Source organism: Columba livia, chromosome 1 (genome assembly GCF_036013475.1).
Source record: "Columba livia isolate bColLiv1 breed racing homer chromosome 1, bColLiv1.pat.W.v2, whole genome shotgun sequence".
Classification (NCBI taxonomy): domain Eukaryota; kingdom Metazoa; phylum Chordata; class Aves; order Columbiformes; family Columbidae; genus Columba; species Columba livia.
The window spans coordinates 23,361,451-23,389,114 of NC_088602.1; the positions used below are offsets into that span (position 1 = coordinate 23,361,451).

The 27,664-nt window shown below is 43.2% G+C and overlaps 2 protein-coding genes across 9 annotated transcripts in view; one reads left to right on the forward strand and one right to left on the reverse strand.

The window, feature by feature from the left end:
- FLT3 (fms related receptor tyrosine kinase 3) overlaps positions 1-19,515 on the reverse strand; it is a 51,032-nt gene extending 31,517 nt beyond the window's left edge. For all 4 annotated transcript variants that reach the window (XM_065050847.1, XM_065050841.1, XM_065050852.1 and 1 more), the window contains exon 1: positions 12,404-19,515. In XM_065050847.1, coding sequence (XP_064906919.1) covers positions 12,404-12,458 — 55 coding nt within the window. In that variant the 5' untranslated portion in view covers positions 12,459-19,515. The remainder of the gene's footprint in view (positions 1-12,403) is intronic.
- Positions 19,516-19,736: 221 nt separating this feature from the next.
- The window catches only part of PAN3 (poly(A) specific ribonuclease subunit PAN3), an 81,375-nt gene continuing 73,447 nt past the window's right edge, over positions 19,737-27,664 (forward strand). For all 5 annotated transcript variants that reach the window (XM_065050877.1, XM_065050891.1, XM_065050884.1 and 2 more), the window contains exon 1: positions 19,737-20,360. In XM_065050877.1, the coding sequence (XP_064906949.1) occupies positions 19,946-20,360 (415 nt within the window). In that variant the 5' untranslated portion in view covers positions 19,737-19,945. The remainder of the gene's footprint in view (positions 20,361-27,664) is intronic.

The following is a 27,664-nucleotide window of genomic DNA, read 5'->3' on the forward strand; positions in this document are numbered from 1 at the left end:
GCATAGATCCATCACACTTCAGAAATATGTTCCATAAAATTGCAGAAAATGTCTAAAGATAAAAGCCTCTACGTGTTCTGGAAGCTCCTTCATAAACCACACTACAAAACAGGCTCCCTCTTGCAGCTCACTTCTGCATCACCATCTCTGAATGGGCCCTACAGCACCAAACCCTGCAGCCCCAGGCCAGCATTTGCCCAACGTGAGCTGGAGGATCATAGTGCACCATTGGCACTAAGGAGATGTCCAGGTCAGAAGCACTCCCCAAGCACCCCTCACTCCTGCTCAGAGTGATGGCAAAATAAAGCAATGGCAGAAGAGGGCCCTCAGGCTTGCCTTTGGAGCCCACACTCAGCTCACCCAAGGACTCAAGATCTAGTCTTCCCTTTCCCTTCCCTCCAGGACAGGCTGCATTTGTTCTGATGTATCACACACTCTCCTGAGCCTTTCTGGCGTGGTATTGTGCACCCCAGCATTTCACAAGTGAGGTCCAGGTTAGATGCTTCTTCTGTTGAGCTGCCATTCACAGTCTTACGCTCTTCCCCTCCGGGAAGCAAACAAGGCAGCAATTACCATTATTTTGAGGAAAGCAGATGCAGAAAGTGGAAGGCAAGGAAGAGTAAGCCCATGGATTTGTCCTGTCTTCTTCCTCAGACCTCCCTGGTTCTGTCATACCCCATTGTCCCTTACCAGCTCCCAGCCCTGGCAGGAGAAGCAGATGTTGTTTCTCATTACACATAAGGAGCAGTGTGGGAAAGCTTCTGGTGCCTCAAAGGCACCGTCTCTCTGCAATGCTTCATGTGAGTCTCTCTGCAGAGACTGCAGCTTGAAAGGTCACCTTTTAGCCTTAAAGGAGCTATATAGTAACTAGGCCCGCAGCATTTCACATGAACAAGAAAAACAGAAGTAAGACTGCACAACTGGCAGGGCTAAATGTGTCTGATTTCCATTAAGTCCCTAAAGCCAGTCCTCAACAGTACAAATAAGCACTGAATCATAAAATAACATCTCTCTCCTGGCAACCTGGGAATTTTCTGCCCTTGGGTCTTGTTTTTTTTCCCTTTTTTTTTTTTTTTTCCCTCCTTCATCTTCTGACATGGTTGGACATAGAGCAAGGTGCAGAGCTGAAATTAGGAAAAAAAGCAAATATATCAGGAAGTGCTTGAATGACTAAATTAATGTTTCTGCACATGTTGGAAGGAATAAAACTGGAAAAAGGAAGAAATGAGTAAGAGTTGCTGCCATGTCCTCTTTGATGTTTGTACCTTCCAGAGCTGCCTGATCTCTAAGCTGGCAACACTTTGACAACCTCTTCTCAGTTCTCTTAGCAAATATGGATTAAGACTGAATTGTTCTCATTCAGGCACCTAACATATACTTCATTTTGGGTGCCACCTTTCCACAGTATACACAGGCAATGGTCTGCTTTTGCAGACCTCGGAGGAAGATCCTGTCTATCCGTCTGTGATCCCCAGGAAAGGTGAACAGGACTTCTTTGGGGAGACATATCTCCCTCCATTGGTGATAAAGATGGTGTTGGCACTTCTTGAGACAGTGAGTGCCAGAGGGCAGCTGAAAGTCTGTAGATGCATTAGGTATCTACACCAAGCATGCTGAATTCCTCCCCATCAATGCAACCCAGGTTTCCAGCCCTCCCACGAACTTTTCACCAAGTCCTTCTCTGCTCAGCTTTCTCCACTTCTCTTTGTTGGCCACTCTACTTTTCACATTTTTCAAACCAGAGACCATCTCACTGGCTCACAACCAGGGGCTCAGCTGATGGAAATGTGTCTACTTCTATTCATTTCTAAGACACACCAACTGAAACCACCTGAAAATACAACCTCAAAAGTTCCACTCATTTGGCCTGTTAAGCATTCCTTTGCTTCAGCTTTCTATCTGCAAATAGTTTTAGCTTCAGTACAAGCTGAGCCAATTTATCCTGGCATCACTCCACTTTGCTCACATTGCCTTGTTAGCAGGATGCCTAATGCTGCAGTAGGATAGAGAAAGATGTATTTAAACACCAACAGGGAAAAGATTTGCAGCTACAAGTTAGGCAGAAGCAGACAGATGTAGCAGCGAGACTGTGAATGAGACATGCAAACAAGGTGTCTGAAGAACTGGAACTGCATCTGTATAGAACAGTATGTGGGAGTATATGCTGGAAGAGGGAGTAGCGAGCACCCTGATATGACACCCTCATGTATAAGAGAAAATGGGACTCCCTGACCTGTTAACTGCTAGAGCTTGTCACTGCTGTCCTCTACCTTTTTTCCTGTAAAATTCAATACGGTTTTTAGGGTTCGAAAGGGTATTGTGAACCTGAGGTGATTCCAGCTCCTTTACAGTGAGAACAAATGAGTAATGTTATAGTCAGAAGTGTTTACATGACATGGAGTAGCCTAAACTCGTGTAGGTCTTAGAGAAACACATTGCATTGACAAAGTAGAAAATGAGAGCATAATTGAGGCTTTCAGAAGAAGTAGGATCTAGAAAATAAATATTGAGAAAATGGTAATGCTCTGATTCACCATCTTGATCTTTCAGCTTCTAGCTCGCCTGTTCAGGACTGTAGTTATGATCTGCATGTCAGTCATCCTCCCAAAAGCTCAAAGTAAGAACAGCAGAGACTGAAAGCACTGGGTAAGGAATATCAGATATGCAGTGTGCATAATCATGTTGTGTATTGCTGAACTGTAGTGAAGCTGGAATGGAAATAAATTGCTGCCTCTGAACAACGTTTGTTTATGCCTGCTTTCCATCTCCATTATCTTCTTATAGGTTATACAAAAATAAGTGCAGTAGGAGAAATCTTATTCTCACTGAAGTCAGACAAACCTCTACTTGCCGTAAACTGAGTCAGGATTTCATCAAGATGTGTAGACACATACATGGGGAAATGCCTGTTCAAGTCATAAATTGGGCTTCCATGTTACGGTGCTGAGAAGAAAGGCCTGAATCTACTGAAGAGATATCAAACCAAGAAAGTATGTTTAAGCTAGTTCAGCTATCAGATGGTTCAACTAAGGGAACTGCTTACAAAATTTTATTCTCAAATGGGAGATGACTAAACTAGCCTTTGAAACACTGAGAAAGCCACTTCAAAATATGTTGAAAGTCTGAGTTCATCAGAAAGAGATTAGCTGAGGAACTGGAAGACTGTGAAGGATGAAGGGAAAACCTTTCTCTTTGTACCAAGGATGCATCTTGTGTTTTTGTTCAGCTCAGGGTGCTTAGTATAACATTTTACATAGCAGTTGGGCCTTTCCTAGACATAGAACAATCTTCTGCTCTGCTTTACAGCTCAGGAGATTTACATAAAGCAAACAAAGTTTTGCTTCTTATTTGGCTGCAGACTGTTTTCTCTAGGTGAGAATCTCTGGATCAACTTTCTAAAATTTTCTTCCTGATGAGGGAAAGTAGAAGGACCCTTTTTTGTAGGAAAGCCACAGTTGTACCACAGTCATGTATTGCCAGAAACAAGTCTGTCAAAGTGGTGACATTGATGAGCCTAATACACATACATTAACTCTTAAAAAAAACCCACACCTTTGCATGTGGCTCCCTTTTCCTCAAAAGAAACTTGAGGTGGATCCTGAAGTGAGAATTCTACTCAGCATAAATACAATAAAAATCAGAGAGAGGCAGGATAGGTAGAAAGAACTGATCTTAAATGAATTCCTACCTCTTAACCATATATTATTTCTCTCCCATCAAACTTAACTTTTCTCCTTCATCAACTTTTAATGCACCTTTCTTCCTTGGTGACTTCACCCTTTCAGCCTAACTAACTCCCAGCTTCCAAAAAAATGCAACCTGCCTGTTCATTCCTACATGATGATGAGGCCAGAGGTGTTGCTCTGTGTTGCAGAACAACAACCATGTTAGAACAAGGTTTAACAAGCAAGGTGGGTGACAAGATGTCCCTGTTGCAGCTCATGCTAATTGTGACTAGTTGTTGTAACACTAAATGGGGTATGTATAGGTCAAGACCAGTCACTTATCTGGTCTTACCAGTTAATTACAACAAACCACGTGAGCTGATTTAGTTATTTACAGTCATGTTCAAGCATGACTGACATTTGAGATGGAAAAAAAATCCTGTAGAGTGTGGTAGCTCTCCAGGAGGGTTTGGTGGAAGGGAACCAAGAATCTCCAAACTTGGATCACTGAGTCAGAAAGCAATGAGAAGAGGGGAGCAGGGGACACTGCGTCGTTTAGGGAAGTGCTTATTTAGGCTCTGTGCACTGAGTCAAAAGCTAATAATGAGAAACAACACATATTATACATCGTCCTGGAAGGCTATTGTCACTTGCCAGTGTTGTTTGCCATTGTCTGCAATCCTCCACCTGGGTTATTTTTCCACCCGGATCCACTCCCACCTCCCCACCCACCACCTCATTTTTCCCCTGCAGCCGTTCAGGCAGCGGCATCACACGCTGCTGCTCCCCGGGGCTCTTCTCCCCGGGCGAGGAGCCGCCGCGCAGAGGGACCCACAGCTGCCAACCCCGCGGCCGGGCGCGGCGGCCGCCAGGGGGCGCTGCCGGCCCGCGCAGCCCCGCGGAGAATGGGCGCTCCGGTGGGGCCGGGTCAGGAGCGGAGGCGCCGCGGGACACACGCTCGGCCCTCTGGAGCGCAGGGTGCTTTCCCGACTGGTAACCAACGCCAGCAGAGTGGCTCCTGTTCGCTTGCGGAGGAGCTGCCCTGCATTTTTTTTTAATTCTTAGGAAGTGAAATGGGAAACAAAAAATCCTTGGAAATTATTTCATACATTAATTAAGTAATTGATGATAGATAGCTGATTTTTTCCTCTTTTCTTCCGCAGCAATATTTTCCAATTTTTTATTAAAGGACAGCTTAAAAATACTGACTCTTTCTGGGGAGATCCCGCAGTCATCCTCGTATGGCTCAGATAACATTCTGACTCAGTTATATCATTATATATCATATATTCATTTTGAAACAATTTTTTTTTAAAGGGCATTTTTTGCACAATAACAACTTGCACATATACAATTAAAGCTTCCTACTCAGCAGAACAGCTTCAAATAAGTTGTCTCCCTATTTACTATAGTGATCACAAAGCGTTTCTTTTGCAGAGCTATTAAACCAGAACTTGTTACAGTGAATAACCTTTTCTAATTCAAACAGTGCAAGTGCCATCAAAGGGTTCTGTTGCTTGATAACTTATTTGCTTTATGTCAGCTTCTGTAGTAAAACTACTTTGCCTCTGCCTACAAAATCTGTTTCCCTAGTCCTTACAAATTTAATCTATGCCTGAATCTCTTTTCAAATTATGAGAAAGAAATAAGAACTTTGCTCAATCTACCTCAGGAACATCAATGCTGAAACCCACCTACTCCACCATCGTTTGCCACGTGCAGCAGAGAAGTGCCTGTCCAAAAATTAATTTTCTATATTTTTCATATTCCTCAACCTCCATTTTCAGGTCTCAGATAAAACAGCTGCAAGGAATTTACTCTTTCACATTTTTTTGTATATCTAATGACTTGTGCATGATTTCCAATAATTTATTCTCTGTCTTGTTACATCCTAACATATTTTGGTACAGATTTCAGAAAATTCCATCTTTTGGATAAAATTACACCGTTCGATGCTAGTACCTTTCTTCTTAGAGAAGGCCAGTCAGCTGCTCTGCCTATGGCTCATTGTAGCCAGCTTATAAATTACGTAGAAGTTTTAAGACAGAATCATTGAGATGGCTGAAAATTTCAAATCAGGAATCACACTGGGGATGTATTTTACACTCCTCTGTCAGAGACCCAAACAAAACCTTATCCAACAGAGCAGGCAGCTGGGAGTCAGCAGAGATAACTCTTGCTTTTTTACCGGTTACTTACAAGTATGTTTGTTTCAGTGTGTTATGTAGTAAAAGTAAGCCAATGATAACACGAGGTACAGACACATTCTTCACATGATGCTACTACATATTGAATTTTATTGACTACTTTCGCCATTAACTTTATTGCAGTCTGATATCAAAATCATGATCTGTGATTCATATTGTGATTTCAGTATTCATTTAAGCCAGGATGAACAACAACCCAGTTCAACTTATTTATATAATTCCATCATTTTTCAGACTTTCTAATCATATACCTGCCCTCCTGAGTATGAGACCTGCTGTTCCCCTGCGAATTAGCTTCTGTTTGTGAGGGATTGTGTACATTTACAAGCAGCCCAACCCCTTTAGCTGTTGTGGGCTTCTTTGCAAAATATGAACTGGCCCTAGCACCATGTTGCTCCTTAATTTCTAGATTTGCTTTGAAATGACCTTTCTGAGTTCTCGGTCTACATCAGTAATTTATGGTTCTTACCTGAAACAGCAATAAAAAAAAATCTTCTTAGCATGAAGCAAATGCTGAAGGCTGAAGCAAGACATTTATCTCTGTTTTATCTCTCTGCCCTGCTTCTTCTGTTTTTTGTTTACCTGGGCTTGGGTGAGGAAGGACTGCAGGGTTGTATTCAAACCCTTATTTGTCTTCCATTTCACTAAGATAACTTTCCACCTACCTTCCCTGGGCATCTGAGATATAGGTTCTGCCCAAACAGCTGAACTGTTGTTTTGCTTGTTATTATTAATTTTGTCTGCTTTTCATGGGACTAGCTGAATAAATGACAGCCCTTCCACAGGTCTCTGGACCATGATCCCATGGCGACTTCTTCGCTTGGGCTGATGCTTACAAGGAGCTCGCTGAAATCCTTGCTGCTCTACCCACAGTTGGTGCCATTCCAGGCACTTGTGATCTGGTTTACAAAGAATAACGGCAACTGCTGAGGATGTCCCTTTTTGGGAAGTGGCTGAAACGTGGCTGAAAATGCCGTCAACCTCAGCCACCATGGAAATCTCCCTTTCTGAGGAAGAGTCTCCTTGGTGGCTGGTTCTTCTGCTTCTTACCCACATCTTCCATACTCTCAAGGGAGCTGCTTCTCGGCTCTCACATCATCCAGACCTTTCCACCCCACTAAGTGTGGTGAACAATGGTATTCTGGGCTGCATTAGGAGGGGTTTTGCCAGCAGGTAGAGGTCCTTCTCCTCTGCTCAGCACTGGGAAGGACCCACCTGGAGTCCTGTCTCCAGTTGTGGGCTCCTCAGTATGAGGGACATGTACATACTAGAGAGAGGCCAGTGAAGGCCCACAAAGATGATTAAGGGACTGGAACATCTCTGCTATGAGGAAAGGCTGAGAGAGCTGGGACTATTCAGCCTGGAGAAGAGAAGGCTTGGGGGGATCCTATCAATGTACATAAATAACTAAAGGGAGGGTGCAAAGGGGACAGAGCCAGGCTTTTTTCAATGGTGCCAAATGACAGGGTCAGAGGCAATGTGTACTAAGTTTTTCACTATGTGGGTGACTGAGCAATGACAGAGGTTGCCCAGAGAGGTGGTGGTCTCCACCCTCAGAGATATTCAAAAGCTACCTGAACAGTGTCCTGGACAGCTGGTTCTAGGTGGCCCTGCTCAAGCAGGGAGGTTGGACAAAATGGCCTCCAGAGGTCCCTTCCCATCTCAGCATTTCTGTAATTCTGTGAACAAAGGGACAATTCTGTGGGCAAAGAAGCACCACAGAAGGACAGAAGCACCAAAGAAGCACAGAAGGACCACAGAGGTCCCTCATGAATCAGGAAATGGCATTGGGCTGTCCTTATTCTTGATGGTCCTCTAGAGGATGTTTGCTCATGGGGAGGGGAGGTTTATGCCACTAAAAAGCTGGATAGACAACCCTGAAGCAAAGCAAACAGATATGTTTCATCTAATGACATAGTGAGTTTGCTTTAACTCTTGTTTTTTGTTTTTTTTTTTTTTTAATTGCTCTGTATTTAAGTCCTCCAGTCTCATTACCTGACACACTCTAGCACTTCTACTGACATCGGTGGAATTACTAACTTCTTGCAAGCAAGGGCTACTTAAGTACCTAAAGATAAAGGTATGAGATTCCTGGCACCTCATCAACAAGGAGAAAAGGATCTCCCCAAAAGAGAAATGAAAACAGATGGCAGATAATGAAATGATACTATTTGTCATCCTAGTATTTTAGAACTTCCCTTTTAAATGAAAACAACAGTTTTCACAACTGACTATAGTATATTTTCTATCCCTTCCTGGAAAAGGAGGTGAGGACAGAACACAGAGGGCCTGAATTGTATTTGTGGGAGTGGGAAGAATGGACAGAAAGAGGGAGAGTGGGAGAGAAAGATTCTGCTACAAAATATAAAAAGATAAAAATTAATCCAAAGTATTTGATAAAAATGGTAGTTGGTGTTTGGCAACAAAATCCATAAAAATGAATTTTAAAAAATACTATCATTATGAGGTTAGCATTAAAAAACAATTGCAATTTCCAAGCAGTCGTACAAATGTAAAATCCAACATACTCCTTAAAGAGCACATTGTAACAATAAAACACTTTCCAAACCAGCCCTTGTAGCTCACCAGTTGGAAATCTTATCTACACAATTAAGCCTAGACTACAAAGAAAGGAGTAAATAATGTCTTACAACAGTTACAGAGCTAAATATCCAGGTGATAAGCTAGCTTTTCTGTCTGTTTACCCTGTTCAGGTTTTTCAAAAGGTTTTAAGGAAACATCTTCAAAAAATTTAAGGAGTCGTTCCTTCCTTTGGATGGGAAATAAGCACACAACGTTTACCCAGCTATCTGTATAGCTTTGTTATCATCTTATTTGTCATGAAATATAGAAGAGAAAATAAGAGTCTATACTTCAAACACACCAGCAATTTCTAGGGTATTATCTGTGTTTGAAGGGTTACAGATTCCTTAAGGTAGAATTTTGCTTCATGTTTCAGTTTAGAGTCCCATAGTATCTTCTTAAATGTGTTTCCATTAACAGTCATAGAGTTAAGCCACATGGTTAAGCCAATAAGGTCTTCCTGCCCATTTGAGAAATGCTGCTCTTTATTGGCTCTGGATTGATGTTTTGGTCCCTATTTTCCTTCGAAACAGTCCATGTCCTTTTCTAGTGTTACTATAAAAAATTTAAATTGCTTTTGCTTCACTTGTGCTCTTCTACATTTATTCTTTGTAAATGTTTTACTCTCCAATTTCACTCCCATGGCTATTTGATGGACTTTTTCATCCCTGCCTTTCACAGGGAACATCTCCATGAAGATTTTTAGAACATCTAACTCAACCCAATGAACCAAAACAACTTCTCTGCTAACAGTGCAGAATCTTCAACCGGAATGAGTTTATGCCACAAAGTTTCAGATCTTTTGAAAGACACATTTTCTGAAATTCATGAACAACAGGTATTCTGTGCTTTACTATTTTGGGATCATTATTGAAGGGTTCTCAACAGGGATGCTGCAGAAGGACAGGATGTTCACATCTCTGCTCTGTGACAAACTGGGGACCACTGAGCTGCACAGTGTCCACCCACGCACTGCTGGGCAGAGACATGGGGGTGGCCCTGGCAGTCGGGCTGTGCTCTGGACATCTTCCAGCTTCTCAGTAGCTTGAAATGTGGGTAACTTGAGGAATTTTCTGAAGAAAAGAGGGGAGAAGCAAGTGGGGACAAAGCTCAAAAGAAATAAAACACCCATAGTGTTAAGTTGTATTTGCTTCCATTGGAAAACAACTATTTTTCTGCATAATCCTTTCACCTTCAGGAATTTTCACTTCAGAAGTAATACCTTATCTTCTGATCCATGAAATGGTGATGGATGACCATGAAAATACGTTCTGTTGGGCATGACTGTTTGCCTGAGTAAGCAGATCATGTACTGGCCTTACCCAACATTCAGAGCTGGCTTGCACCCAGGTTTTTGCATGTCTCAGGAAAGAGATTGTAGTCAGGATCAAACTTGATTCTCCCTGGGGTGCTCATTGATTTTACCTTCCTGCTGGTGGCAGGGCTTGGTGCCTGAACTTGCTCTGGAATGTTTGTCAGCTGGTTTGTTGGAGAGAAAATGGTGTATTGCTGGGAGATGGACAGATCCTGCAAGACAACTGTGTCCCAAGCATTTCTGGGTCCTTCTTAAAAAGCAGAAGTGTGTCGGCCTATCTCATATTTTCCTGGGTCTCAGCCACAGGAACGTAAAGGACACTTGCATGTTTTGTGAGGGGTTTTTCAACAGTCTGGTTCTATAGTTTTTGTGCAATCAGACACACCATAATCTAATCCAGAGCTTGTTAGGGCCTGAGCTTGCAGTCCTTGCTCATATGAAATTTCTTCTCTTTTGCCAGCCACAGGGAGATCTCAGTCAGTATCTGACAACTTCATTTCTCTCAGTTGTTCTGAAAGTGCAGGTAATCCCATAAGCAGCTCTTAGTAAGAGAGGGTGCAATAAAAACAAGGGAACAAGAGCAGTTGTTAATGGAAAACTTCCCCTGATGAGAAAGGTCACCAAAAGCCTCTGTTCATCACAAAATTCCCCTGTTTGCAAAACATGAAACTACTACTGCCTCAGTACCCAGGCCCCATCCACCCTTCCACCTCATCCACTAATGCAGGCTAATTATATGCTAGATAATATTCTCTTTAACCACAAGCTCTTGCTTAGGATGACCAGCAAAAGTTAAGAAGATGATGAACTGGAATAGTGCTTTTAATGTATATAGGTGTATTTACATATATATTGTATTCTATATTCTGTTTTCTAAAGTTCTTGGGATTACATTCCTCGCTGCTGGGGAACATTTATTTCCAGCAAATATCACAGGTAAGATGCTTTTTCTTTCCTGCAACTTTTGCAGTTCTGAGTTCATAATTTAAAGACAGACCTGATGCCTTAAGTCTAGAGATGCTGTGTACTTTCTTCTCTAGGTGTTATTATAGTTTAGTTTTGCTGGTTAAGTGCTGCAGCTTCTGATTATTATGGTTCATCATATGGATACCCTCTGTTGTCTGCACAATTTATTACTAGGTCTTGCCTCTAAGCAATAGACAGATTCTTAAAGAGAACACACACATTTTTAAGATATTACATATAATTAATTAAAAGCTTAACATTTTTACATCAAAATTGATTTTTAAAAGAGTGATTTGCTAGAGAGAGACATATGGAGCTAGCAGTTCTCAAGATTTCTGCTGTCAGCTATGCCTCTGATCCTCCAAATCCTAGCCAGTTTGTGTGTCCAAAAGCATTTGCTATTTTTCCCTATAACAACTAGTCTTACAAGAAGTAGCACTGCCTCCCTATATACCTCACTTTGACTAAATAATATCTCAACAGAAAGAACTCCGGTCGTCCTGGAAGATAATCACACCTTGGGGCTCTCACACCTTTTGTTCTCTCTTTGCAGAACTGTCTATTAGCCACACCAAAGCCTATCCCTTGCAGGGCCCTTTGGGCACCATCACACCCCAATCCCAGATGATTTTCTTTTTTTTTTTTTTTACTTTGTTATGCAGCCTGTAAGACTAGCAAAGCTCAATCAAGAAGAAAACACAGAAATCCCTCTTCAACAGGGTTTGCTTAGTAGTAGTATCAGCAGTCAAGCAAAGCAGGAGATAATAAAATACTCATTTTCATTTTTACTCCACCTTCTCTTCAAATAGCTCATGTAGACTTTCAGCAATGAATGAATAATATCTAACAATTGCTCTTTGAAGTAAACATTATTATCCCTGTACATGGAGCTGAAAATGGACTGTAGGTTGTTAAATAACTTTTCCAGGCATACATCAGAACCACATATATCAGAGAAAAAACACACTGTCTTTTTGTTTCAGTCCTGGATTTTGAATCAGCAAGATCATGTTTGATAGCAGCAAGCCATTTATTTTAGAGCTAGAGAAAAACAGTTTCAGGCATTTGAGATGGAAGCAAATCTTATTTCCTTTTCTCTTAACAGTTAAATGTTGAGATGGTTTCAATAGAGGAAATCAAGCCTTAAAATACAAAACTCCTTACTCTAACAAAACAAAGGACTTGCTAGATATTAATATCATGCCTTCTTCTATTTAGATCATTGAACAACAATAACAAAACATGGTTAGATACAGATGCATTGTTATATTTTGCTTCACCAAGGTATCAGAGTCACAGATTATCTACCTGGGAAATTGCAGATAGATTGTTTAAAGTGATCAGGTCAAGCTAACATTAACACCAGGAAACAGATTTATAACAGGAAAACAAAAATCTGTATATTTAAATACTTTTTGCCTTGAGCATGAAATGTGTCAGGTGCAGTGACAGCAAAAGCCAGGCTGGACTGAGAAGGATGAAGATGATGGGAAGGAGAAAAGCATCCCTAGAAGAGAGAAGAAATGTGGGACAGAAAATAAAAGATGTGAAAGAAAATAAATGGATAAGAAGTCAAAGGAGAAAGAAAGGAAATATGTGAATGGATGCAGTGAGAGACTGTGAAATGAAGAGAAAAGGGTCCAAGAGGTAGTGTGAGGAGACCTTACCTGCCAGGTGAAATAGGCTTCCAGAAGGGCAGCCGTAGGGCCAGACCGCTGCCATGGCTGGCAATGCCCTACAGTCCCCCGGCCCTAGTGAGTGAACCGAACCGCGCAGGTGGTTGTCTTAAGGGTGCACGTCACTGCCCACAGCGAAACTACTTCTCAAAAGTGAGGGCCCGAGACCCAAGCCTGAAGGAAACGGCTGTGGGATGGAGAGAAGAGGGGCCTCTCTGGGGGTCAGGGACGTCTTCCTTCTGTTGGAGGATGCCTCTACCAAGCTGAGCAGCTGCCTCCGCTTCTGCTGCTCAGACCTTGCCTGGTTCTTTAGCCCTTCACTCACACTTCTACAAAAACATATTTTCTTGGGTAAATTTGGTGCAGCTGACTTTTTGATGTCTCATCTCAATTCTTATTTTCAAAGCATTTATGGTTTCTGCTTTCACGCACTAGCAGTCTGCATAATTTCTCTGAGTATTGATGAAGGAAAGAGCAAGTGGCACTGTCAAGCTAAACAGCTCAAAAAAAAAAAAAATCCAAATGAAGTTTGTGTGACACCATGGGAATACCCTGCTGCATCTGTCATCACAGGCCAAGGGAGTTTTCCCGCGCTGGGTGAGCGCTTGGTCTGCTGGTGGCAGAGGACCTGCTGCGGTCACTGCCAAGAGCTCAGGGGGCTTCCACCCAGATGGGGAGCACGTTTGTGGCATGGGTCTGTGTTTACACCAGGGGGAACAGCAAACTAGCATTGCCTGCAGGGAGGTTCAAACTGAGCTACAGCTGTTCTGAAGCTGTTTTGCAGACGACTTGTGTAGGGGATAAAAATAAAGCCCTCCAGGCTCGCCCTCAAACACAAGTCTCTAGAGACACAGTCCATCTGCCCTCAGCCCCACTAGCTGTCTTCTTCAGAGTGCAGCACTCCAGGATCTGCTGCTTGGTTGCAGATGTGTTAGGGGAGGAGCTAGTCCAGCTGTGGCTGAAGTTTCTCACCCCAGCACGGCCCCTGCTTGTACCAGGACAGGACATCGCAGAGGGGCAGGCAGATCTCCCCGGCTTCCACAGCCATACATTGCAGCCCCCAGGCAGAAGTAGATCCAGTCTGAAAGGAGAAGCTCAGCATCTCCCCCAAGATATGTTGGGGAATTTTTGTTATGCTTTCAGCTGTTATATTTTGTGTATAAAATTGTATTTAATTATTTTATTTGTTTAGTTGTTATATTTTTACTTGTGAGGGACTATGCAAGTATTCTGCAATTGTACAGAACCTGGATAAAAAGAATTCCTGAGCAAATAAATTCAATGCCAGTAAGGTGTTCTCAGAAACCTGGCAGAGGTGATATCTAGATTTTTTTATTGATACCTGCTAAATAGCTTCTTTTGCATTAGGGAAAATTAAATTAAAATGTAGATGGATCAGAACTAGACAGACATATCATAGGTAAAAAAAAGAAGCCACAGAAAATGTCCCAAAGATAATTGCAGGGGCCAATTGGGAAAATGGCACTGGGGCCAGCATTGTTAGCAAAGATGAGCACATGATCTCTCACAAGATTTCCTTAGAAACACAGACTGAGACAATAGCATTATACTCTGGTGCTGAAAACAAGTTTGTATGTGATGCAATGAAAAGGAAGGATGTGAAATAACACGAAAATCAAGGAGATACATATTTGCAAGGATGCAAAAACCAGGAAAGGAAGTGTAGGATTCCACAGGCCTTAGAGAAATAATTGCAAACAGAGAAATGTCATGCTGGCAACAAGCTTTCCTGGCTGGCAGGCTGCCTTTTTTTTTTCTTTGCATAGCCCTCGCTGGTACATAGTTCCAGCATGGATGAGGTTGGAAGACATCTCTGGAGATCACCTAGTCCAGCCTGATGCTTAAAGCATGATCAGTGAGCACAGGTTGCCCCAGACCACTGCCAGTAGGGTTTTAAATACCTCCAAGGACAACTTCTCCGGGCAATCTATTCAGTGATCAACCACCCTCACAGTAAAAAAGTGTTTCCTGATCTTGAGAGGGAACATCCTGTGTTTCATTTAGTGCTCATCGCCTCTGTTCCTGTCACTGAGTACCACAGAAAGGAGTCTGGCTCCCCCATCAGGTATTTATACACATTGGTAGGATGCCCCCAAGCCTTCTCTTCTCCAGGCTAAACAGTTTCAGCCTTTCACCCCCTTCTCGTATGGCAGATACTCCAATCCCTTATCATCTTCATGGTTCTTCACTGGACTCGCACCAGTAAATCCATGCCTTTCTTGTGTTTTCTTCTATCTTGTATTCAACACTACAGCTACATAAAGGTTTTACCCTCAGAAACCAGAGGGTAGACAGTTCGTGCTTCTGTTCAGGTGGTATGGCAAAGATCCACCCAAATACTTACATATACACTAAACCAGTGGATGCCTGTCCTTTGAGTCCTTTGATTTAAAATCAACAAGTGAGCAAAGTGCTTTGTTTTCTCTTCCACCTGATGCATTCAGCACTGGAAGCTGCTGGGATTCTGTTGAAGATATTTTGCCTTTTTGTGGTTCAGACAAGGAGAAACTACCATTAACTTTCTTAATCAGGAGAATTTGTTGCTGGTAATCTAGCTGATCTGGTATCAGAAGTCTTAATGTACATGTCAGGTTTTCAGCTTAAAAGCTTCTGTGAAAGATGCCGTCAGCTATGACAGTTCATATCTACTGGATTAAGCCAAAATAAATATATAAAATCTGGAATATTAACCTATTTCTAAAGACTGGAGGTGGTTCAACAAATGTGTCATATACATGTACATGACAGTAAAGCATTCTTTTGAGTAGGGTTTTTTCTGCCATGAGAGAATTGTTTCTGTTACCAAGTATTTTATCCAGGTTATATCACATCATGGTTGGTCTTTAGTGCAACAGTTAGATAAAGGCAGCTCCAGTGGGAGTAGCTGCATGTAAGAAACTTTCTAGCTAAATCACATGACTAGATTACCAGCACAGTGAAACCAGACTTACATTTTAGTGCTTGTACTAGTATGAACTTTAGCTTAGGGCTAGACCTCTCCCCCATACATTATTAACACAGGTGGTAGCATACATTATTAACGTAGGTGTTAGCAGGAACACTTCAGGGTCAACTCCTGACTTGCTACTTGATTTGAATTCAAAACTTCACTGAGTGTGAAAGAATTTCTTTCTGCATGTGAATGGGAATCTGGTTAGGAGCAACATTTGGTTTCTTTCAGATACTGTTAGTAAAGCAAACTGCCTAGCTAGGGACCCATGGGTATTGCCACAGCACGTTGGTCCATTCAATCCAATATTCTAACTGCCATATTAATCATTCTCAAACACTTCAAAGGAAGATTAAAAAAACCCTAATTTTGTGGAATAATCTCCTCAAGAGTGGAAATTTCCCTTAGACTTCAGACAACAGTTGCTGTATATCCTGACATATCAGGCTTTATTACTCTTCCTTCAAAAAGTAAATGAACAAATGCTAAATTCTTGTCTAATATGACTGGGTACTCTGATCATGTTTATATTTCTGTAAATCTCAACAACTTTTTTTCTTAATGAAATACTATAATGATAGACTTTAGAGGTTAAATTCAAATTATGTGAAAACTTTTTTAGAAGTCTTTCATTTGATCTGTTTCAATAATATTAAGCAAGGCCAGTTTTTAAAGCAGAGATAATATCTCTTAATAGACCAGCTGGTACTGTTGAAAATAAACCAGTATACATGCATTACTTTTTCCAACTACTTGGTTGGTTTAACAAGACTCTTAGCTACAAAATTTGTCTTGCTTATGCCTTAAAGAAAAATCACAGCTACAATAACTCTATCCCTCAAAAAAGTATTGTTATTCATTTGCATTATCTGATGCCAGCCTGCACCTCAGGATCTGTTTCCACATGATTTACTAAACATGTTAATTTTGGGTTGACACAAAGAGAAACTGTTACTCTCAATAGAAGACATGGCTTTCTCAACACTGGTTTGAATGTTACGGGAGAGCTATTTGGCGCTTGTGACCTGATTTGGCTGGAGAAAAGAGCTCTTGGCAGGCCTCTCCTTCTCAAGGATTTCTTTTTTCCTCCCCCCCCCCTCTTATTTTTCATCTCATAATGTTTGGTTCTGCCTTTCTGTCAGAGCTCTTAAAAACTCTGTCACTTGGCTATGGCTGAATGTATGTATACAGAAGTATTTCTCCATTTCTGGGTCGAAAAGCACACCACAGTTATTAGTTGACTACAAAGTGGGACAAGACCCAAGGGCATCTATCTGTTTCTCCTTCATCTTGCTCCCTGGATCTAATGCAAAGTAAATCTGGGTATGTGCCCAGGAGAGGAACAGCAGTGTTCTCCATATAGGTGCCAGCTTCAATTCACAGAGGAACTAGTTTTGTGAAAAAAATGATAACATCATCAATCACTACTCTGCAGGAGTGCCCAGTAAATCTCCATGCACTGCACGAGGCAGTGAAGCAAGTTCAAGTAGATAGCGAACGGCCAGCAGGACTCCTCAGTGCTCTGGCTGAGCAGCAGAAACAGGCAATAAAAATAAAATTTGAGGGGAACACATGGTTGTGATTAATGAGAAAGTGTCAGGCTCCCATATGGACATGAGTCAAGTCCTTACATATAGTTAACAGAACTAAAGAGACAGGAGAGGTAAGAGCTTGCCAGAGCCACAAAAAGAGGCTCATGCCATCTTGAGCCTTTTCGCATTATTGGCTCTGCTCTGCTGGCCAAGAAAACACAGAGAAGATGAGGGATGCTTCCAAGCTGATTTGATGCTCAGTAGCTCAGGTACAACGTACCATCTTCAGTGGGGGAGAAGCCGAACACCCTTGGCACTGTACCACATGTCTCATTGTTATCTGGGCACTCCGGCTGGCAGGATCAGGTGCTACAGCTCAGTCCCTATCTCAGCTCTTCCCGCATCCAGTGGGAATGTTTTCAGCCTGAGCTACAGCATGCAGACAGGAAAAATGTGGGTCGTGTACACACAAGCCCATTTGTGTCCTTGTTCCTAACCTCACTGTGCACATGTGATGTTAGACATATGCATGGATCAGCAAAAGAGCTGTGGGAAAAGCAGTCTCACAAGGTTGAAAACACAGGTTAGAATACACTTCAGCGGTGGGAGTGGTTACACAATTGAAGTCTTTGCTTGGAAGAATTAATTTCATGTCCAACCAGTTTACCCAGAAAAGGTATTTCCCTATGTGTATCATGAAATCTCTTGTAAGATAACTTGATACCATTAAATCCACAGTACTAAAACTCTGGATAAAAGATCCACAGTGCTTGGGAAAGCTGAGATTTTTCTTCTCCCTTCATTAACATAATTCTGTGGCCCTTTCCAACTTTCTCACACATACGTATAACTTGTCCACCGAGTCTGACCCCTCTTGAACGGGAGGTTTTTCCAGGGGACACCAACCCTGGTAAACAGGCTGCTGGTAAGGGGGCTTCAGCAGGTGATACTGGGTTCCTCTCTTCCCCCATGCCTGGCATCACCTCAGCACAGCATCTTCCACCTCCCATTCCCCTCTATGAATCCACAGACCCCGGATGACCCATCTGCCTGAGACCTCTGCCTGTGCTGGCACCTTCCCAGGATAAAGGGAGAAAAAACAATGCACTCCCAGGCTCTCCCTTTTCCCACTGCAGCAGCAGAGGGAAGTTTGACCTGTGAGCACCTGTGTGTAGCTACAGCAGCTCACAGTGCAAGGAAGCCCATGGTTTCACTCCTCAAAGGAGGAACACTATGCCAAGGGGCTGATCGATACACAACTAAGTAGTCCTGCGGGTACCTCAGCCAAAACAGCTGGGACTACCTCTCACCCATGTACTAAAATGATTTCTGTTATCTAGGAAAGTGCAAGTTGGGGTTAAAACATTTCCCATGGTTGAGGTATTTATGAGGGCTTCCTGTGGTTTGTGTCCAAGCTCCTACCCAGAGATTTTAATGGAGACATCAACAGGGCCTTCCCACTCTTTCACTAAATTACTTTACTAAACTTTCCCACTACTTTACTAAACTTGTAGGAACACAGAAGCTGTGAGCTTTTTGCCAGCCAGTTGAAAGGAAGCAAAAGGCTGAAAATTGTTGAGGAATGACAGAGAAATGATACCCTTAATCTTATTTTCTTGGGATACCAGGCTAGGACTTCAGCTCTGACTCTTGCAGCCTTGCTCTTCTCTAGTTTTCTGTCCAATGTTATTTTGTAGACTAACCACCTTTTTTTCCTCATCTAGTTTATAAGCTTGTAGAAGCCACACTTCTGACTGCACAAATGTTGGTCTTGAGACATCAGTTTAAAGCATGCTTGCTTCTTAAAGTCTTTAAAGATGTTATCTGAGGAAGACTTTGTTGTGACATTTAAAAGCTCACTCATTTTTTTACATTTCTTTTGCATATTCTGTCAAGGTATCTTGGAGCAAGGCCCTGATTTTCTTTTCATTTTTAATATGACTGAAGACTACGACCAAAAAAAAAAAAAAGTAATCTTAATTCTACATTAATTTTTTTTCTTACCAGAATGTCAAGTGTGCTTTAATATGTCATGTTTTTCCACTATATACATCACTTCAGCAATAGCACAAGCTATGCCAACAACATAAGACAAAAAAAACCCAAAGTCTTGAGTAGCTTAGCAAGTGAGTCACTGAAAATTCACATAACAAAATTCTCCACGCTCAGGGGAAAACACTTCAAACATCCCCTTAAAAACACCAGGCACACCAATTCAACGCCTGGAGAGGGAGAATCCCTCAGGCTCCGCTCTCACACAGCAAGCTGGGAAAAGCCAACGGGCTGCCCTGTGGTTTTCAGCAGGGAAGAGGTGTTTTGGGGGGTAAACGGGCTGAGACATTGCTGGGAGCGCCGGTACCCCGACCCCCACCTCGCGAGGGGGAGAGGTGGGAGAACCAGTTTGAGAGACGGCACGGGAGCCGAGCGGCCCCGGCCGCAGGGCACGAGGGGGCGGCAGGGGTCACCCGCCCCGCTGGGACGGGCGTTAAGCTCCGCAGGCCGCGCTCGTCCGAGGGCCGGACGCCACCGCGCGCGACGGTTAACGCCCGCGCGCGCGCGCACCCAGCCAAGCCGCTGGACGCTGTGCTCACTCCGCGGCGACCCCTGCGCCCTCCCGCCCGCCGGACACCGCGCTTGGCCGGCTGACGCTGCGCCGCTCCCGCCCGCCATCCCCCCTCTTCGGACCGAACCCCTCCTCAGCCCCGGCTCGGCGGGCGGCTCGGCTTCGCCCGGCAGCTGGCGGCGCTACCCAGCATGCCCCGCGCCAGCGCAGGCGCGCCCGTGCGGCCGCTCAGGAAGAGGAAAATGGCATAAACAACCCTGAGCGCCGGGACCACTGAGGAGGCGCCGCCGCCCCCGCCGCGGGCCGCGCGGCCCCTTTAAGAGGCGCGGAGTCGCCCCCTCCTCCCCCTTCCGGAGCCGGAGCCCGGGGTGACGGCGGTTCCCGCGCCCCTTCCCCCTCCCCGCCCCCTCCCTCCCGCCCTCCTTCCCCATGGTGTCGACCCCGGCGGCGGCGGCGGGGCGGTTGCCATGAACAGCAGCGGCCTGCCCTGCTCGTCGCCGTCGCCGGTGGTGGGGCCGCCGCCGCCGCCGGCGGTGGGGGTCGGCGTGGCGGGGCCGGTGGCCGGCGGGGTGGGGGCCGGCTGCGGCGGCGCCGTGAAGCTGAAGTTCTGCCGTTACTACGCCAAGGACAAGACTTGCTTCTATGGCGAGGAGTGCCAGTTCCTGCATGAGGAGCCCGGTACCGCCCCCGCCGGCCCGGGGCCCGCCGCCCCCCTCGGCGGGCTTCCGCTCGGCATCCCCCCGGCCGCTGCCGCCGGGCCTGGCTACCCACCGCACGGGGCCAGCCCGGGCTCGGCGGCGGTGGTGGGGCCTAAGAAAGCCGAGCTGGGGACGGGAGGCGGCGGCGGAGGCGGCGGGGGGCTGGATGGCCCGCGGCTGACGAGTGAGTGCGGCGCGTCGGCCTGGGGGTGGTGCGGTGTGGGGCGGCGGGGGGCGGGCGGGCGGCGCGTTGTTCTTGCTCCCCGACACGCTGTGGTGTTACCGGAAACAAATAACAACAGCCATGGTGGCGGCAGGGTCCCCGGCCACCCTCCCCGCCGCCTTGCACCCCGTTCGGCCTCTGCTGGGCGCCGCGGGCGTCTCGGGCAGGTCGGGCCGGAGCTGCGCCGGCCGCCCCGGGGCACGCATGGGGGACACGGCCGTTACTGACGGGGAAGGAGCTGGCAGGTGTGTTGGAAGGGGCTCCACCCACGGCTGGTTTTGGGGGGCGCCTGGGCAGCTGCCCTTTGGTTATCTCAGTGCTAGGCACGGTGTGGGTTCGCTGTGGACCTCTCTGCCCAAAGCTGGGCTGGCAGAGGGGGTGGTTGCAGGGAGGCAGCACTTTCCCAAATGGTATCCTTAGATGGGCTCCTCCAAACAACTCATGCTGAGTTGCAGCTCAGTTTTAAATGTTCCAACTGAAATGTTATATTAAAAAAATACAAAATAGTTTTATAAATAACTGTATATTTACATTATCTGCTACTGTGAGCAGAAGTTGCCTCTAACTTGTTTCCCAAGGCTTCGTCAACCTTCATATGCAGCCCCTTCTCAGATGGTGATTGTTCACATTGCCTGTATGCCATGCAGAGTGGTACTGCTGTTACTGGTTTGTTATGCGTCTTCCTAATGTGCAGTCTAAGAGTTAGATGGTGTTTGCAGTAAACTGATTTTAGTCACTATTAATTTTGTAGGTAAAGCAGCACTTTGCAGCTAGGAAAAGATGCTCCTTCAGAAATGTTATGCTGCTTTTAATTAGCATATTAAATTTGGTTGCATTATTGATTTCTGTCATAAACCTGGCATTTGTTTACATTAAATGACTCAACTACTAAATGGCCTCAACCATATTTTTTGTAAAATTAAGATGCAATTGCACTGAACATCCTGTATGTATGTTTTTAGTGCTTCATACATGTTTCAGGAACCTGCAGCTGATATTTTGCCAGGTCTGGTGAGCTTATGCCACTTAGCAGTATTATCTCAGTAGTTGGTAGCTTGTCAGTGTCTTACAGTAACATAGGACTGTCATGTCTACCCTTTCAGGAGGAGCCTATAATATAAAATTGCTTAATGCTTTCTATTAAAATACACTATTTTCAGACTTTGATCATTTTCTCAAGCTTCAGTTATTCAAACTGAAGTCTGTCTTGTGCATGTTTTTTTTATTTTTGTTTGTCTTTTTTTGTTTGTTTGTTTTGGTTTTTTTTAACAGGTAGATATATCTTGGAGAGATTCAGTAGTGATAAGTTGATCTTTGTTCAGTTTTTCTTTTGGACAGAGTTAGGCATGAAATAGACTTTTTCCCTGTGCAAAAGGAAGTCAATAAACTGTTAAATTAGGGGATGTTCAGGCCTGTGGAGAGGATACACAGTTTGGCTTGGGGGTAAAAGCACCTATATGAAGGCTGTTGTTGTAAGAAAAAGTTCCAAAATTTGCCTGAGCCATAAATCTAAGAAAAACAATTCAGAATTTGTGTGTGCTCAGAGGTTGATACTGCTGAGCACTTAAATTATTTGAAAAACTTGCTTCTATTGAATGTATCAGGGGTTTAAAATTATGTAGAGCTCTCTGTGATTGCATCCGCTCTGGTGTTATCAGTGATTATCTGCTGGGAGAGCTACCTCACTTGAAGTGATAGGAGGCAAAAGCTTGGTAGAAGAAGATCTCACAGGAAGGAGACTAGCTAGAAAAAGAGAGTAAGAAAAGGAAGGAGAGAGAAATCGAAGTTGAAGAGGTGGGTGGTGCTACCAGTCTCACTTCTAAGCTTCTTTGCTTTGGCATGCATTTGTGAAACAAATAAGGAAAATAGTTGTTCAAAATCTGGAGTTGATACGTGTGAGTACTGACAAACTAATATCTAAAATCCTTACTTTTCTGATGACCTGTAGTATTAACAGTATGATTTCCAAATGAAATTAAAGTTCACTTTCTCTGGATATAGAAAGTAATACACAGAGTTGTATTAAATAATAGTTCCGAGGATAAGAACATGAAATTTGGAATTGCCAAAAATCACCTGCCTGTAAAGTCTCACTGACTGTCTTTCCCAATTCAAAAATATTTAGTAACCTGCACTTATGTGGCTGTCACCTGCTCTTCCTCCTTCCTTACTGGACTCCAGCCTCATTCAGTGCACAGAGCAGATAATTCTCATTGACTAATTAACTGTGTAGTCCTATTTATTGTTAAAAGTGGGTCAGTGCCTCATTCTAACATGTGTGTTACTCTAATCCTGCTTTGAGTACAGGATTATTAATTTACTTATAGGTTTTTCTGTGGTAATCACAAAGGCTCCCCGAATACCAACTTATTTTCACAACATAGGTGATGGGAACATTGGGTGATAAGGAGGTGAACAGTGGAAATACAAGAAATACTCCAGCGGGCAAGTATTTCACTATGAGGGTATGAAGTGGAATGAGCAGGTGACGTCCTGAGAGCTAACCAGGAGATGCTGAAGGAGATCTTGCATGATGTGTGGTCCAGCTGTTCTGTGCCATAGGTATTTTGGATACTGACATCTGGCAGATTCCAAAAGTGATCAGATGTTCTTGGAAGAAAACCCTGCTTGATATTATTAATTGCAAAGAAATCATCTTTGAATCAGACTCATCTTCCTCTACATGTGGCTAAGAGCCTGCTGAGAAATCCTGCTTTATCCTTCCCTCATGCTTATGGTTTTGTTCAAATATCCGCTGCCATCCTGTGTTAGAGATGAGGTAGTGGGCTAAATGTGGCTTTGGACTGACTGTGTGGCTTTTTAACGTTCTTGGGAAGTGAGACTGACCATGCCAGTGAGCTTTGCCTACACTCAGAAGTTAGCATAGACCTGGCTGTCTACAATATAGGAGACATAGCTGGTAATATCTGTCTAAAGTTTGATTTGAAAAAAACCAAAAAAACAGCCAACAACACCCAACCCTTTTCACAGGACCTCTGTGACACCAAAAAAAAAGTTTTCTCTGGATTTGTTAGCCACCAAAATCCACACGTGGTGCTTTTCTAGTAAATGTATATCCCATGCATCAACCCAGTGAGCAGCCGTGGCAGCAGTACCTCATCTGAGAAGGCTGTAGAAGCAGCAGAGGTGGGGCAATTACTGTTACTTAGCATTTAGAGGAAAATATAGGATTGATGAGTAGGGTTTTAAGGAACAGCCCAGGGAAGGATGAGGAGGTGACATAATAGCATGAAAAATTTCTCATCTTGTATCTGCTCTCTGTTCTGTCTGGCACTTCCCAACTTCTTTAAGATGCAAACCTGCCATGATGCATGCTGCCACCTCCTTCCTATGGCACTGTCCCTTGTTGACACAGCATGAGGGAATAACTAGAGAAAAATGTCATTGTGGTATTAAAATGTATCATGTCTATACATAAGCTGGACAAGTTAAAGTTGCATGGGCACCTGCAATTGTATTTGTTAGCTTTGGAGTAGTTTAACAATGTAATTATTCTTTTGCATGTAGATGTTGTATATTAATAGATATGAGCTGAGGTATGGCTCTAAACATTTGCTAACTTCCACCTCGCCTTTTGCATAGTGCTCGCTCTTTCATCTTGTCTTTGATGCCTATAAATACAACCAAAACACAGCGGCCCTGAGCTGGGAGTTCCCTGTGCTGCCTGGGCCCAGCGGCAGCAGCAGCAGTGGGTGGATGGGTGGGTGGTTGGGCGCTGCTGGGCTGCCGGCAGAGGAGCTGGCTGTGGCGTCTGTGCTGCTGCTGCCTGCCATCCTGCACCAGAGGTTAGCTCACCTGTCCTTGTGAGATATTTCCATCTGGCTCACCACCAGAAAGCCTTTCTCAAAGTCCTCCTAGGAAAACTGTAATCAAAATATAGGGCCATGTTTCTGCAAGGTGCCTGTGATGCTTCCCCAAGTGGCCTCACTCTGTGTTTCTCCCCACCTGCTGAGAAACCCTGCCTGGGAATAAACTTTATTGCCAGACTGTGGGAAGGCAGAACAGGGCACCAAGGGTTGGGTTGCATTGGGTTAGCCTAATAAAAGCATCACAGATATTTATGCACCCTGTCACCGACGTGTTACAGGGCTGGTGACAGCAGTGGTGGGTAGAGTCGGCAGCAGTGGTGGGTAGTAGCCACTGCTCTGACAACTCTGTATGTAATTGCTTGGTGGTTAGTTTAGTAAGCATTACAGCTTAGGTTTTGTGAAATCCATAAATACGCTAGGCTTGGAGTCTAAATGCCTATATATTTGTATATATACTTTGCTTTTTAAAAGGTGTTTAGGTCTTTACAAGTCCGTTCCTTTTTTTAAACAAAATGAAGCTGTGGATATAGAAAAAAATGGGAAGATAAGCTATTCAGCAAAACAAATACTAAAGGTAATCTGGTGGATTATACTTCTTAATGCAGTGAAACAATGGTCAGGATTATTCTAAATCTGGATTTTTCTTCTCTTTGGTAGCATTTTGGTATTTACAGGTTGAAGTATTTAGAAACAGGCAGTTATCTTAAACTTTTAAATGTGAATATAGTTGTGGTGTGTCACATAGTGGTCACTTTTCCCTGGGTTTTTTTTCTTCTTTGCTTGTATACAGAAAATATGTATTATAGTGTGTGGTGTATGGTTGTGAATTATTTTTCCAAACTTTTTTGTATTTTTTGGAAGTGATGCTGTATGGGTTATTGTATACCTCAGTTTTCTTTTTAGAGAGAAATTTCCCCTTCTAATTTTCCTGATGAGTTTTCCAGGAGTTGATACAACTGTTGTCTTGTTTTGCTCTGAATATTGTTAAGAAATGAGGAGACAGTTCTGAGAATTGAAGAGACTTCTGAGACATTTGGAGAAGGTTAGAGACAACAGAGAATTGAGGAGTGAAAACAATAACTAGTTAGAGATGCTTGGGAGAAAATGAAAATTACAGATTTCACTTAATCACTTTTTGTCTCGTATGTCAGCTCCGGAAATCAGGAAATTAGATGTGGATTTTTTTTTCTCCTTTTATGTGTTTCGTGTGGAAATGAAATGAGGAGGAGAATTATTTGGGGGAGTGAAGGAAAAAGAAAGGAGAGAAGGAAAAAATTCTCAATCTGCAAAATCACATGGGATTTTGAGGGGCAGATTAATCGTATGAAACTTCAAAAAAAAACCCACAACCCACAATTAGTTGGCTAGGAAACAGATTGTTTCTTTTTATGTACTTTATGGGTTTTCATTATTGTATGGAAAAATAGTTCAAAGTCCACATATTCCACAGGAATTACAGATACCTGAGGAGTACTGGTAATTATTTATTTCTGGTAGTGTCCATTCTGTGCTGGGTATCGAAGAACATAAAGCGCTATTGTTGTTTGTAATTGCTTTTTTGCTTCAAAGGCAAAAAATGAAAGCAAGTGTGTGTGTGGGATAGTTAAATCATGTGAGCAAACTCTGTATGCTATAGCTTAATAACTTGAAGTTCTGATAATTTTTTTTAAGATACAGATCATCCCCATTTAGTTTCTATCTAGCAGATATTAGATAACTGATTTTTGTAGGTATCACTGTAGGAGTGGGCCTTCAGGAAGCATTTGAATAGCCAGAAAATAGTGACCTTGGGGACCAGCTCAGAAGGAGTTCCATATGTAAGGAACCACCTAGAAGCAAATTTAGCCTTCTGTGGGAAAAGTGGACAAATGGTAAGTGAGGTTGGGGTGATAAACACAGGCAGAAGCACTTCTGTAGAACCTCAAAAGCAGAAAAAATAATCTTGGTTGTGAGGCAACTGAAGAAAAAGGTGGTCAGCAGAGGGATTTAGATACTAAGCTGATGTAGCTGATTTTTTCCTGATCTGTTGCTTTCTAGTCAAGATGTGTAATGCATTACACCACCAGAAAAATGGTTCGGTGTATTCACTGTGTATTGAAGATGAGTTGGAGTAGATTATGCAGTGTGTGTGTGTTCATTCCATGAGTCTTCCAGGAGTCAAAAAAGTTCCAATTATGGAATTGTTTTGTTGATCTTCAAACATAGTTTGTACTTAGAACTTATTTGCATTTTTTAATTTACTTCCTACCAGCCTTTTACTCCTGAAGTTTTTTTTTTTTTTTTAAAGAAATTGAGAATAGATATTTAGAAACAAAGTACAGATATAAAAAAGTGAGAGTAGAGACATGCATTGTACAAGTTGTTGTCAGGTTGGTTATGTGATATGCAACATATCTACCCTATACATATCTACTACCCTATAGTCTGTGGGTAGACTCTCTTGACTTCAGTAACTGGCAGGAAGACCTTTCTTTTATGTGTTCTCCCCCACTGCTATGAAAAACACCCTAACATTTTGATCAGGTTAGCTGCATACATTTCATACAACTAGTTGTATAAAAAAAAAGTTGTGTTAGGTACAGGGAGGCTGTTGAAAACAAAAGCTTAAAAATGTGCTTTGAAAAATTCGATGCAGTTATCAAATAATTTGATGCAATGTGTTAGGAATTGTGAAAGCTTTTGGAGACGTTTAGCTCTGAAAGCTATGATAGTAAGTAATTACATTAGTTTGAATTGCTGTTTCTGATAACAGAGTAGTTCTGATTACTCTTTTTCAAAGTATAAATTTTAATTTGTATTATCACTATGCTTTTGGACTTGGTCCATGAGGCGGACTCCTGCTGCTCTAGACTCTGTACCAAGTTTTTTATAGAGGAAAAGGATAACACCTGTCCCTTTTTTCAGTCTTTATCAGATGCTTTTATGATATGTGAGATAAATTAAAAAAAAAAAAAAAGACAGCCCAGTCATTTAATATTATGGTAAAGAAAGATTGCTGTTTTGCTTTCCTTGCCCATGAATATCTCATCGCCTAGTGGGAGTGTTTGTAAATAAAGCAGCATTTCTGAAACTGTTTGGCTTCCTCTCTGCCTTTCAGCCAGCTTGGTTTGTTCGTGCTGTCTGCCCTCCAACTGCACTCTGTCACCGCATCCCAATCCAGGCAGGCGCTTTTACTTTCTCTCTTCATGCCTGGGGGTGTAGTTCACTTTCTTTGTTGTCTCTGTTCACTGATTCCTAGTCCGCATTTCAAAAACATTGCTTTAAATAAAAGAGGCATAAAAACGCTGGAGAATCCACTTTCCCTAGCAAGTCACAAGGGTGGTGACACTGCAGAGGAAGCAGCACTGACATGCAGTTACTAGTATGTGTAGTGCTTGTGGACTGTTACAGAGGTGCACAAGTGAGGCTGGCATTTCAAACACATGATTACTTCCT